The sequence below is a fragment of the Phyllobates terribilis genome, unplaced genomic scaffold (genome assembly GCF_046119375.1).
Source record: "Phyllobates terribilis strain yellow unplaced genomic scaffold, ASM4611937v1 Scaffold_7__3_contigs__length_470593459, whole genome shotgun sequence".
NCBI classification, from domain to species: domain Eukaryota; kingdom Metazoa; phylum Chordata; class Amphibia; order Anura; family Dendrobatidae; genus Phyllobates; species Phyllobates terribilis.
In genome coordinates, this window is record NW_027362767.1 from 386,968,067 (window position 1) to 386,982,389 (window position 14,323).

At 41.5% G+C, this 14,323-nt stretch overlaps 1 protein-coding gene across 1 annotated transcript in view; it reads left to right on the plus strand.

Moving 5' to 3' along the window:
- The first annotated feature begins 2,163 nt into the window (after positions 1–2,163).
- LOC141154939 (cytochrome P450 2F3-like) overlaps positions 2,164–14,323 on the plus strand; it is a 61,545-nt gene continuing 49,385 nt past the window's right edge. Inside the window, exons 1-3 of the mRNA XM_073641506.1 lie at positions 2,164–2,360; positions 3,782–3,957; positions 4,920–5,082. Of these exons, the coding sequence (XP_073497607.1) occupies positions 2,339–2,360; positions 3,782–3,957; positions 4,920–5,082 (361 nt within the window). The 5' untranslated portion in view covers positions 2,164–2,338. The remainder of the gene's footprint in view (positions 2,361–3,781; positions 3,958–4,919; positions 5,083–14,323) is intronic.

Consider the following 14,323-nt stretch of genomic DNA (forward strand, 5'->3'; position numbering starts at 1 on the left):
TCCATGGAGGATCGATTCCCAGTCAAATTCTCTGAAATTAGCAGGTACCTTGAGAATTTAAACACTTTAAAAACGTAAAATAAAACAAAATGTCCAGAGTCATTTCACACACTGCTGAAGCATCAGTGAGCAAAGTAACGATGCTTTGCGCTGCTGCTCAAGCTTTCCGATAGTGCCCTGCAGCTATGACAACGTATAGTCTATCGCAACCAATCAGTGGGATTATCACACCTTATGTAAAAGACAAGGCAGGGAATACAGCTGTCATTTTAAGGTAATATTATATTAGTGGACATTAGAGCTCAGCAATTGGAACAGGGAGACAATCTCTAAAAGGTTTGCCAAATTCTCTCTGTCTCTCTTGCTTTGAAGTTATGTGAAGCAAATCGAATGTTCATTGTCATACTGAGTACACCATTTTGCTGAATTTTTACAAGGTGAAACCCAAAGAAAAATGCAAGAAAATTTTGCAAAATTCAAATTGCCTTCAACAGATTCACTCAACTCTATTACTACAGCTCCGTCACTATTACTATGCATGGTAATGTGAAATTTAGTTCAAACTAATAGTTGAGTTAAACCATAATGAAAAACACAGTGCAATGCAAATCAAATAATGGATCCATGCCGATAGTAGCTTATATTCTAATGCGATTATAGGATAAGGCATCAATTCCTAACCCTATTACCATGAGGGAACATTTGAAAAATATTTGCACTCCCAGGCAACACCCATTCAAAATCATAATTCAAAGGAGCTTAGTGTAGAAGCGGATAAGGCTTTTCATGCTTTTATGTTTTGGCGGAGATTTGCTGTCTCTCACTACATCACCAGGCTGGAATTATTTTGTCTTCTCCATTTTAACATCGTGAGGATTTTTTTTAAAGGAGCCCCATAATGTCATGAAAGCTTTGTTGGAAATCACTAGTATAGAGACAAGGGGTCCGATTCATCAAAGCTTTCAAGACATAATTCTGGAATAAAACCTTTGAAAAGTTGCAGAATTTAGGCAAAAGTTGAAGTTGTCAATTTTAGTGTTTACACGTCATTTTCTCCCAGTTGTGACAACATGGTTAGAGTAGGGGTGGGACAGGGATGTGGCAAGGGTGGGAGGCCACAGCTCCTCTAATTAATGAGAAACTCTTGGTACCATGGACATCATGGCGGGATGGACAGTGGACCCCTTTTCTAGAGACAGATATGGGTTCTGTTAGAACCCTCCTGTTAGTTTTTTCTATCTTGTGTTTTGCAGTCACGTGACCATCTGCCTATATATTCCAGCTCCGCCCTTCTGGCTTTGCTGGACTTCAGTGTTGTTTGACTGTTTTGCTAGCCTGGTGCTTCGGTGCCTATCTCTGTCAGTTTGCTTGGTCCTCTGGGACCTCTAGTACTTTTTGTCAGTTTGTCTTTTGTGTTCTAGAACAATTTCTGTTTAGGAGGTGTCACATTTTTGTCCCAGTCCTTAGTACTTTTAGGGACCCCTCCCTTATTTCTATAGGTCTTCGTTCAGACTAGCCGAGGACAAAGGCGGGTCTGTTCACAAGGAACAGGCAGCCCGCTACATCATAGGGATTCAGCTTAGTCTTACTGTAGGGACAGCTTTCCCCTATCTTTCCTTAGTTCTTGTTGCAGATCATAACAGGTTCCATCATTTTGACTTACATCGACCATACATTTCTGGCATTTCTTATAGATATATAAGAATACCCTTTAGAGCCCTTGTGCACAGAGCAAGAGGTTTTAAGGTGACACACAAAATTCCTTGAATGACTATCGTATGATGCTCCATTGAATGCTATATGTTGGAAATATTCTTTCCTAGAAGCATTACTAAAGAATCCTTTGTATGATGGGATCAGATGGAACATGAACTTAAATTGTTTTCTGACAGATTCATACAGAAACAGTCCTAAAAAGTTTTACTTCTAATGACATTGGAGGATTATGGAAGTACAATAAGGCCCCATGACATAATATGTAGTCATCTTTCTCCAATTTGACTCGGCAACTTTCCTATAAACATAAATGAACTGTCCCTACTGAAACCTTGGTGTTTTTTTTTAGATTTTCAGTATGAGCTGGCTTATATCTCTTTAACCTTTGAGGTACAGAACAAATGTACTTTGGATAGAATCCAAAAAAGGTGTATAGGTGTTATACGATCCCCTGAGCAGCATTGTGTAACACCATAGATGGTACATTGAAACTTCTATGTCAGTGTCAAACTGCTCTTACTTATTGAAGGAAGGGGGAAACCCCAACTCATCTCTTCTTCTACAAGCAAGACACAGAAGAATCTTACCAAGTCCTCACCACGGCTGAAAATCAACACTAAAAATGTTTCCTAACATGGTGACAGGTCAGGACATTTTATATGCATTAATGTAATGTAGAATTGGTTTAATTAACTATTACCATGTATAGTGCAAGGATTTACACCCAGATCTTTTAACCAGATGTCAACGTAATGAAATGTTACACCTACCTTTGGAGATTTTCCAATGAGTATCCGAGAAGCTTTATATCTCGCAATTTAGAAATTTAAAGACATTGATTTTACACTTGGACAATTTAATATAGATAGAATAGATAGATAGATAGATAGATAGATAGATAGATAGATAGATCCATTATACATTTTACCTAATTTAAATTACCAACTTTAGAGAATTTGGAAAATGTAAACCTTAAAGAAAATAATTAGACTACATTAATACATAAGTACACCATGTCCTACAGTATGTAATTATTATAATTCTGACAGTAACTGTTAAAAATAACCTATCGGTTTCTTCACAAATGACAGATATCATTAGTTTGCCTATATTTTGTCATATTGCAAACACAAAGTTAACATTAATTAAATTAGTATCTTTTTCTATGGTCCGGTGCTCATGGATGGGTGCTGTGGGGATGGTGGTGGGAGGAAAGTTTTTAGGTTCAGTTTTAATACTTTCCATTGTTATATTTTTTCTTTTTTTTCTTCCTTTGCAATTTTTAATTGTGCGAGATGGGAATACTTCCCAAAGAGAATTTTTTTAAATATACTGTATTACTGCCATTTGGAGTTCTAGAGTAAGGCCTCACTCATACAAGTACGTTTTTTACTTAATTTATATTCATATCTTCAATGCTAAGGTTATATGTGAATTAGAATGAGTAATTAATATTACCAAAGAGGTGATGTTTCTAATACGGTTTATTATGTATTTTAGGGGAAGTGCCAAAGCAAAATTGGTGTGAATCGATTCCATTGGTTAGGACAATGATCTCCATCTTCTGGAAGAGAGTCGTGAGAACTGCTTCTTACCTGATGGCATCTACAGCTTTGATTTTAATTATATGGCTGGCATGATATCATTGTGGTGGCATAATGAACATGTGACATCGTTCACAGCCAACTAATCAAAAGAAGAGCCTCGGATGCGGTTAGGTAAGAGGCAGTTCTGAAAGCTTCTGTCCAGGGTCCGGCGAATCTATTCACACCAACCTTAATATTGATCTGTCATATATCATTACTATTTATAATATATCTCTAAAATGTAAGAATCTAAATTATAGATAGAGGACAGTCACTCAGATGGACCGCCCACTGGACTCCTAAGCCTAAGAGGAGGTATTTAGATGAATAACTTAGAATCTATGCTAAATCTTTTCCTAAAAACTTATGCATCGATTGGCTTAGCTCCTCCAACCCAATAACATGCTGATCACAAAGGGTATTTTCTATACATTGGACTCCATAAAACTTAAGTTTCTAACTTTAATGTCTTTTATTAGGTTGGGAAAAGACTGAATTTCGCTCTATGACAATAGCACTCTTCGTTCTCTGTTTTTCCTTTCTGATATTACTTAAGAAGAAAAAGAGCAAACTTCCACCAGGCCCTAAACCTTTGCCTCTTCTGGGCAACCTCCATCAGCTAGATACAAAAAATTTGGTCAAGTCTCTGAAAGAGGTACAGTATTTAGATTAGTAAATCTGCTCAACTAAAGCACTATTAGAAATCTTAGGGCCCGAATCATTATTGCGTTTGCACCTTTTTATTTGTATAATTGTTGCTTTTTGCCTGTTTTTAATTTGCGCCTTATTCTTCTTTCAGTTGCACCTATTTAAAAGTCTTTTTCATACATGTTCACCGGTTTTGTTTTATGTTTGTTTTTTTTGTTCACAATTGTAAACGGGGATTGGGGTTTCCAGATGTTTTCGGCTGATTCATCAATTGCAAAATTTTAAAATGTCACAAAAAATTTGCACACATGTAATCCGGTTCTCCGGCATGGGTGATTTTATGTACACCTGAATATTTTGTGCAAATTTTGCAACATTTTAGTGGAGCATGCAACTTTTTGTTATATAAAATTTCAAAAAAGTTTAAAGACAAAAATACACATTTTACACAAAAATCCTATACAATTTTAAAGAATTTGGTGTGAAAAGCATCAATGAGTACCAAATGACAAACAAAAGAAAAGTGACTTAAAGAAAGTGATTAATTGGGCCCTTAAATATTTTTTTTATATGTAGTCCAAAATCAAAGTGAATCTACCCCACCCTTCCAAGTAATGCCCCCAGCTTACCCTAAGCCTCCTACTTCAGTGTGGGGTTTATATAAATCCCGCCCCCTTTTTGACCAGAAGTTCAGAGAAATCTGGGATTGTTGACAACTATGTATTTTTCTATAGTACAATCTCTCTCTTGTAAGATCAGCTATATGTACTACATAGTTCTTCCTTTGATTTATTTTTGGACAAGAAGTAGCTGTCTGACATCTTGAAAGTGGGTAGTTTTTCTATGACCCACTGTTTTCTCTTCCTTTCTGATTATTGCTCACCAAAACTCAAATCAGCACAATTAATTGTCTGTAATATTTTGATATTTTTTCTCATAATTATTATATTTATGCACTTATATTTATAGCTGAACAACAAATATGGTCCAGTCTTCACCATCTACCTAGGACCAAGGCCCAATGTTATCCTCTATGGATACAAGGCAGTTCGTGAAGCTCTGGTGGAACAGTCTGAAGATTTTAGTGGCAGAGGAGAGTTCCCCGCATTTTATAGATTCACTCAAGGGAATGGTAAGTATCTTAGTACCAGAGACTTGAATAATGAGCTGTTATTCATTTAAGATAGGATCATGTGCTTTAATATTAATATGAGAGAATGGTTTTGGATAAACTGAAGTTTTACTCATAAATAGAGGTGAGCAAATCAATTCAAAGAACTCTGGTCCGGCTGCCAGGTCAGAATTTCATGGCCGCTGGAGGGGAGCACTGCAAAACGCCTTGTACCTGCTTACATTCGCAGATTCTCTTTTAATTAACCATCCTGGTGTGAATACATCATGACACACACATACCATTGTTGTAGGTCAGCTTTTCTCATGAGGAGGCCTTCTTCCCAGAGGCAATGGAATACTGACCTGGCCATTGATTCAGGCAAGAGTAAATTTATTCTCTCATCTCTACCCATAATTTAAAGAGATTGTGCACTTTGAACAATCTTTATGTGTCAGAAGGGTCACCTAATGATATAGCGACCCCAGGGTGGTATTCTGTTGGAACCCCCAGCAAATAGCTGTAAGTCCAAAAATAACCCAGAAGTAATGGGATAGTCCTCCCACCCTGGCCCTGAGTCTAAAGGGTTTCCATTGTGCCACAACTCACACTGTCTACTACCATGCCACAACTAAGGCCTTCAGGGCAACTAGACCTCATAGTAGCTAGTTTTTTAGCCTGCAATAACAGGGATCATCTTTGGCCCCCAATAGGATCCAACTACTACTTCACCTGGGATTGATTCCCACTAAGACACACCAAACACTGGTCTTTTTAACTTGCTACAGTATCTGTACAGCCAAAGCAGTCTTCCCAAAGCTGTCCATTCTAGGTTGATGGTTGTGGTGGCCCACCTCCTTTATGACCATACTAGTTGCCATTCTGCTAACTCCCCCTTACAAATGCTCTAGGCATTGCTTGCCAAAAGCAGTGGTACTGTTTTACTCTCGAAGGCTCCCTTACTCTTGGCAGGGGACTTTTCTCTTCACTCAGGCATATATTATGATACCACCTGACCTTTGATTGACCACTTTTATAGCTGCAGCCTTCCATCTACACTACTTCAAAGCAGATAGAGAAGCTTGACCCCACTGGTGACCATGTCCAGGCCTATCTCTTGACCAGATTCTCAGCATGCAGATTGTCCACACATCCCAAAATTGCCTCCAAAATTCCCCCTCTTATAGGCTTATAGGATCATAGGCTTATATGCAGAATGCCTCAGCATCAACAAGCTCCTGTCATGGGTGTGTCAGAAGTGACAGACAGTCGCCCTGCAGTGGGTTGCAGGAGATCTCTACATTTGGCATTACAGGCATCTTCTTAGAGACTATCTCTAGGTCTCAGCGGCTACTTTCCTCTGGCTAATTAACACCCTGGCCTGTGTGTATAAATACCTGCTGTGTTCCAGAGGGAGGTGCCGGTGATGTTCATTACTGGGGGAGCGGTCTGGGGTTGAGCCAGTGCTGGGGGAGGTGGAGGAACCCATCCATTTAGGGAGTGACTATACAACATACATCTCCAAGGAGATTCGCAGGAGAAAAAGAGTATGTTTTTTGTGGGAAAAATATAATTTTTTTTGCCATCTGTCATTCAATTCCTAAACAAAAGGAGACTCGATTAACTCTTGGCAGTCTGGAGTTGGATAAACAAGGGGTTCATTTGTTACCAACCTGCAGTTCTTGCTTTGTCCTGTCAGCAGAGGTGGTGCTAGATAGCAAAACCAAGAAAATTTCTGTGTTTGTTGACAGTGGAGCCAGAGTCAGCATGGTTGGTGCTGAGTTTGTGAAGACTCATGGTCTCGCTTGCTGTGCTTTAGCTGAACCTATTTCCATCTTTGCCATTGACTCGGCGCCACTTGCACAGAAAGCATTTACTTAGATTGTACCTAATATAAAACTGAGGGTGGGGTCAGTTCATTGGTAAATAATCCCTTGCTATGTCTTGCACAATCTTCCCACACCTATTGCTTTGGGTATTCCTTGGCTTGTTAAACATAATCCGTTGGTGGATTGGCAAACCGAGGAGATTGTTGAATGGGAAAATTACTGCCATGAGAACTGTTTCTCTCTTCCCTTTGTGTTGCACTAAGTCTTTCCCACACCTTGCATGACAGCTCCAATCTTCGCTAGCTCCCTGGACCTTGCTTGTCCTCTCTATCTCTCCTGTCACTCAGAAGACCTTTGTTACTTTTCCAATCACATCACTCAACATGTAATGGCACCCATGTACACCACAACCTGCCAACCATCTGGTCTGCAATAAAGCATTGCATGGCGATACATCACATACTGTATATACATGGCATAACCAATAAACATCTAAGTAGTCTTTTTAAAGAAACAGCCAGTAGTAACAGATATATGGACAGTCTATAGGATGAAAATGGGGGTCACACAATTCACTCTCCTTGTACAGTCAGAGAATTCCCGTAATACTTGATTTTCTGTTCCGATGTATGTTTTGTAATGGTATTATAGATTCCAGGAGACAGAAACAAGAGTTTGTTAGCTTGGGTACATCAACACCTTGCATGGTGACTGTTGGCTAAGCTCCCAGTCAAAACTACATCACATAATAATAATTAATCCTGATCTAAGCTTTTTATTTTGTGGCTGAGCTGTGACCTGCAGCTTTGCAATACTAGACTAGTGCTTGTGACTTAGTCATTACCAATAGATATTCATGATGTTGTGTTCTTACCATTGTTCAGACATGAACACTTCACGGCCCTCCAACAAAATGTGCCCCATTCTCTGTGGATAAAAATGATCTGCACAGTAAATATTGTGAAAACAGCTTAGATTGGTAACTGAATCCATTACATTATGTAATGTGTAAAACTCTTGGCCCAAACATTGTCTACTGGCTTACATGATCTGGCACAAATATCTGGAATTAAAATGGTATCTGCAAATCTCTGTAGAAATGTGAGTGCATTGTAAATTATGTAAAAGCGAAGTTACTTTGTAAACACATGACATCACATTTTGTAATGATTTTGAGTGACAGTTTGTGTTACAGTCCAGTGTTGCATTCACTATTCTGAAGGCTCCAGAGCTGATATCTCCCAGTGTTATTTACTGGCTCAATGGTCACACACAACTTGGTGATTTGTAGTACGGAAAGTTAAGTGAGATCTTTATAAGGCACCGGGTAGTAGGTACTGGTATAGGATGATTTCTAGTAAAGAAAGTGTCATCTTAACCAGGCACCAGCAGTAGGTACTGGTGTAGGAAAAATAACTGTGCCACTGAGCTCAGTCAGTAACATAGTTTTTAAGGTTGAAGGAAGACTAAGTCCATCTAGTTCAACCCATAGCCTAACATGTTGATCCAGAGGAAGGCAAAAAAAAACATGTGGCAAACACTAAGCTCCACATTGGGGAAAAAAATTCCTTCCTGACTCCATACGACAATCAGACTAGTTCCCTGGATCAACACCCTATCAAGGAATCTAGTATATATAACCTGTAATATTATACTTTTCAAGAAAGGCATCCATGCCCATCTTAAATTTTAGTAGTGAATCACTCATTACAACATCATGCGGCAGAGAGAGTTCCATAGTCTCACTGCTCTTACAGTAAAGAATCCCCGTCTGTGATTATGATTAAACCTTCTTTCCTCCAGACGCAGAAGATGCCCCCTTGTCCCCGTCTCAGGCCTCAGGGTAAAAAGACCAGTAGAAAGGTCTTTGTACTGTACCCTCATATACTTGTACATAGTAATAAGGTCACCTCTAAGCCTTCGTTTTTCCACAGAAAATAACCCCAAGTGTAATAACCTGTCTTGGTATTGCAGACCCCCCAGTCCTCTAATAACCTTGGTTGCTTTTCTCTGCACCCTCTCTAGTTCAGCTATGTTTTTCTTATACACAGGAGACAAGAACTGTACACAGTATTCTAAGTGTGGTCGCACTAGTGACTTGTATTGAGGTAAAATTATGTTATCCTCATGAGCATCTATGCCTCTTTTAATGCATCCCATTATTTTATTTGCCTTTGCGGCAGCTGCCTGACACTGGCCACCAAACGTGAGCTTGTCGTCCACCAATACACCAAGGTCTTTTTCAATGACAGTTTTGCCCAGTGTTTTACAATTAAGCATATAATTATACATTTTATTTCCTCTGCCCAAGTGCATTACTTTACATTTATCCCCATTAAAGCTCATTTGCCATGTATTAGCCCAAGCTTCTAGTTTACATAGATCCTCCTGTAACATAAAATTGCCCTCCTCTGTATTGATTACCCTGCAGAGTTTAGTGTCATCTGCAAATAATAAAATACTACTCTGTATACCCCCTACAAGATCGATAATAAGTATGTTAAAAAGAAGCGGGCCCAATACTGACCCCTGTGGTACCCCACTGTTAACTGAGACCCAGTCTGAGTGTGTTCCATTAATAACCACCCTTTGTTTCCTATCACTGAGCCAGTTTTTAACCCGCTTACATATATTTTCCCCTATCCTCATTGTTCTCATTTTATGTATCAACCTTTTGTGTGGAACCGTATCAAAAGCTTTTGAAAGGTCCATATACACAACATCCACTGCATTTCCTTGGTCCAGTCCAGAACTTACATCTTCATAAAAGCTGATCAGATTAGTTTGACAGGAACGGTCCCTCGTAAACCCATGTTGATATTGGGTCATGAGGTTATTCTTCTTCAAATACTCTAGTATAGCATATCTTAGGAAGCCCTCCAGGATTTTACCCACAGTAGAGGTTAAGCTTTCTGGCCTATAATTTCCAAGTTGAGTTTTTGTCCCCTTTTTGAATATTGGCACCACATTTGCTATACGCCAGTCCAGTGGTACAGACCCTGTTATTATGGAATCTTTAAAGATTAAAAATAATGGTCTATCTATGACGTTACTTAATTCCTGCAGTACTCGCGGGTGTATCCCATCCGGGCCCGGGGATTTGTCAACTTTAGTGATTTTTAGACACCGCCGTACTTCCTGCTGGGTTAAGCAAGTGACATTTAATGGAGAATTTTTGTTATCACTGATCATGTTTTCTGTCATGTGTTTTTCTTGTGTAAATACTGTTGAAAAAAAATCATTTAGCTTATTGGCTTTTTCTTCATCCTCATCCACCATTTCACCCAGACTATTTTTAAGGGGGCCAACACTATCATTTTTTTAGTTTCTTACTATTTATGTAGTTAAAGAATATTTTGGGATTATTTTTACTTTCTCAGGCAATTATTCTCTCTGCCTCAATCTTTGCTGCCTTGATTTGGTTTTTACAGAATTTATTTAATTTTCTATATTTATTTAATGCCTCATCACTACCTACTTGCTTTAGTTCTCTAAATGCTTTCTTTTTGTCACTTATTGCGCCCCTTACAGCTCTATTTAGCCATAGTGGTTTCCTCCTATTTTTAGCATGTTTATTCCCATAGGGTATATATTGTGCACAGGTCCTATTCAGGATGCTAATAAATGTCTCCCATTTGCTTTGTGTAGTTTTATGTCTCAGGATATCGTCCCAGTTTATTGCACTAAGATCATCTCTCAACCATTGGAAATTTGCCTTCCTGAAGTTTAGTGTCCTTGTAACCCCTCTACTACACATCTTATTATAGGATACATGAAAGCTTATTATTTTGTGATCACTATTACCTAAGTGACCCCCAACTCGTATATTTGATATGCGGTCTGGCCTGTTTTGTAATATTAGGTCTAACAGTGCCCTCCTTCTTGTTGGGTCCCGAACCAGTTGTGAAAGGTAATTGTCACTCATAGTTGTCAAAAACCTATTACCTTTGCTTGAACTACAGGTTTCTGTTCCCCAGTGTATTTCAGGGTAGTTAAAGTCCCCCATAATAATGACTTCTCCTTGAGTCGCTGCTTCATCTATTTGCTTTATGAGGATATTCTCCGCTGCTTCCATTATTTTAGGAGACTTATTACAAACCCCTATCAGTAATTTATTATTTTTTCCCCCTCCCCTTATCTCCACCCACAGGGACTCTACATTTTCATTAGATTCACATATATTCTCACGCAAGATGGGTTTTAAGGATGATTTTACATATAAACACCCCCCCCCCCTCGCTTGTTTGTACGGTCATTTCTGAACAGACTATAGCCCTGTAAATTAACTGCCCAGTCATGGCTCCCATCCAGCCATGTCTCAGATATCCCCACCATGTCATAATTATTTTCCAACAAAATTAATTCTAATTCCTCCATTTTGTTGGTGAGGCTTCTGGCATTAGTGTACATGCATTTTATGTATCTCTCTGTACCTCTATTCCTTCCTACTATATTGACTGTTCTAACCCCCCCCCCAATTTCTTTATTTGTGCCCAGGTCACTATCTGCACTATCTTCCCCACCTATAAAATTAATACCCTACCCACAGTGTTGAGGCTAATTTTTATTTTTACTTATTCATTCTTTTCTTCCTCTTTTTCCAAGATCATTAACTTTTTTATATTTCTCTCCGTATGACGGCTTGTTTTTTTTTGTTGTGGGACAGGTTGCAAATTGAATTACACCACTCATTTTATTATAAAAATTACAATTGAGGTGAAATGGTGAAAAAAAAAGTAATACCGCCATAGTTTTTTGGGGATTGGTTTTTACAGCATTAATTGTGCAGTAAAAATTAAATAGCAACATGATTCAAAGTTTTGTTTTTATTTTTTATGATTAACTATTTTTTTAGTCCCCTTCAGGGGACTTGAATCTTCTATCTGATCACATCCCATGCCATCCCTCTCATCTATAATACAACTATATTGTAGTATGTAGCTATAATCACAGTCTCTTATAAAACCCAGCTCATGGTCTCATATAAAGCACAGCCCATGGTGTCTCCTATGAAGCCCTGCCCATGGAGTCTTCTATTAAGCCCAACTCATGGAGTCTCCAATGAAGCCCAGCCCATGGAGTCTCCTATTAAGCCCAGCCCATGGAGTCTCCTATGAAGCCCAGCCCATGGAGACTCCTATAAAGCCCAGCCCCAAAAGTACCAACATGGCAACCACAGGGGCTTTGAACAGCCCACCATGGCAACAAATCTACACCCAACAATCGCACAACAGGGATGGGTTATGGGTGGTATTCTTATCCATTTACTGTTATTATCTAGCCACTTACAGGGCTAAAAACCGCTAATCAATGGGGGTCCTGATGTTGTTGATCTATCATTACCATAAGCTTGGACAAACCCTTTAAGATTTACATGGTATGGTTGCAAACAAAATTAGACTTCTACAAAATCAGCATGTCACGCCAGGTATAAGTGCAAAACAGAGGGAAAAGGGAGAGGGAGCCCAGACACTAGGGAAAGGGGGAAGTGGAGACCTCCTAGTCTGGTCTAGTGTCACCCTGTTTCAACTAACGTCCCTATATAGCATCCTCAGCTATCGCCGATCGTGTGCCTTTCCCTACTTTCCCTGGCGTAAGGCTACTGCTAGGGATGGAAGGAGATGAGCACTTGTCAACCTCCACTAAAACTCTAAAGACAACAAGGGTTGACAAAACAGGGTTAAATGGCTTAGCTTTAGATGAACTCCAAATGTGCACACGGCCTAAAGCTCCAGAGAGGACGAAGTACTGCTTCTGCTAAGCTTCACAAGTAGAAATGAATATAAACGGCGACGCCCTCTCATACACCAGACACCAGGTATATGTGACACCCCAGGGGTCTGGTTGCCACAGTGATAGAGATATTATGTCTGAGAGCAGGTGGGAGGTCCTTTGGTCAGGGATCCTGTGCATGCCACACCTCCTGCCCAGTCTTGGGAGGGGAAGAACTTCCCCTGTATAAACCCGGGGCTGAGGCAGGGTGAGTCAGACAAGGAGAGTGGAGAAGAGAAGCAGCATAGGAAACAGCAGAGTTACAAGGAGTCAGGGGCTGGCAGCTACAGAGCTCGCCCTGACTAAGAAGATTCTTTACCGGACCCGGAGTCCGAGGCTGTGGGGACTAACTCCTACCCAGCAGCAGAATCCGTCGGGCAGGGGATTTCAGGTCCTCTGGCCCAGAAGCCCGAAGGCACGGTCACACGCGTGGGACCAGCACCGCCATCGTGGAGCGGAAGCCATTAGAAGGCCCCGAGTCACCGGCCATACGGGTGAGCACCACACGGTACACTCAGGGACGTGGGCTACTTACATCAGCTTCTAGCAAGGTAGCCAGAAGAGTACAGTCAGTTTGGGAGGCCTACAACTACGCCTGGCCAGGGGAGATCCCATCTGCTCAAAGACTGACCAGGCCCCGTTTGCTAGCAAGTACTCCGGGAGGGTCTGTCGTTGTTACCAGTAAAGACCCTGAACTACACCGTACCGTCTCTGAGTGGTTCCTGCTACCCCCATCATCCACGTCGGCTGCCCTGAGGCCATACCCCTCCCGTTGGGGGTTATACTATCACGCTGCACAATCCTACCACCGGCCTCAGCGGTCTGCCCTGCAGCAGCAGCTTCCTGGCTGCACTCAACGGGTGGCGTAGTCATCAACTATTTACTACTAATAGACTGCCGTCTAGTTTGACTCCCTGGGCACGGACCGGGTCACCGCCACGAGATTACAACCCTCCACGGATCCGGCTCCGGGTAAGCTCCCGCGTGCGCACCGCAGCGCGACACAGGCCCAGGGGCGCGTCAACTTTGGCGTAGTCGGCAGGATTTCGTGCCCGCAACCACCGGGTACTGCGTGCCTGAAAAGCAAAGACTGTTCAAACTTACCAGTGGTGAAGGTTTCCCGCCATCCGGCGCCATCTTCTACCTTCTTCCCGCCATCCGCGAAGTTTTCCCGCCATCCGGCGCCATCTTCGACCTTCTTCCCGCCATCCGTGGAGTTTTCCCGCCATTGGACGCCATCTTGAGGACGCCGCGCGGGAAGAAGAGGGGCGTGGACTCCGAAAGCGCGCGAGAACTGAAGCCCCGCCTCACGTCCGGACGTTGCGTAAGGTCCTGGAAGGAGCCCAGCAGACGCCGACGTCACAGGAGCGCGACGGAAGGTCCTCAACCCTGACGATCCACTGCGGAGCCGCGGCCTACGGAAGAGGATCATCGCAAGGTAGGCCACGGTCCACTAGGGGGGAGGAAGATGTCGGATACGGAGGAGAGCTTCACTGCCTCAACCCCCGCCAGCGCTACCGCTGCTGCAGTTATGCCCTTCACCATGCCCTATATCCCGGGAGCAGCTTGGCTACCCCAGTACTCAGGGGAGTCACATACCCTGCATGACTTTAGAGAAAAGCTGGATAGCCTCTTCCAGGTGTACCCCCTCACAGAAGAGC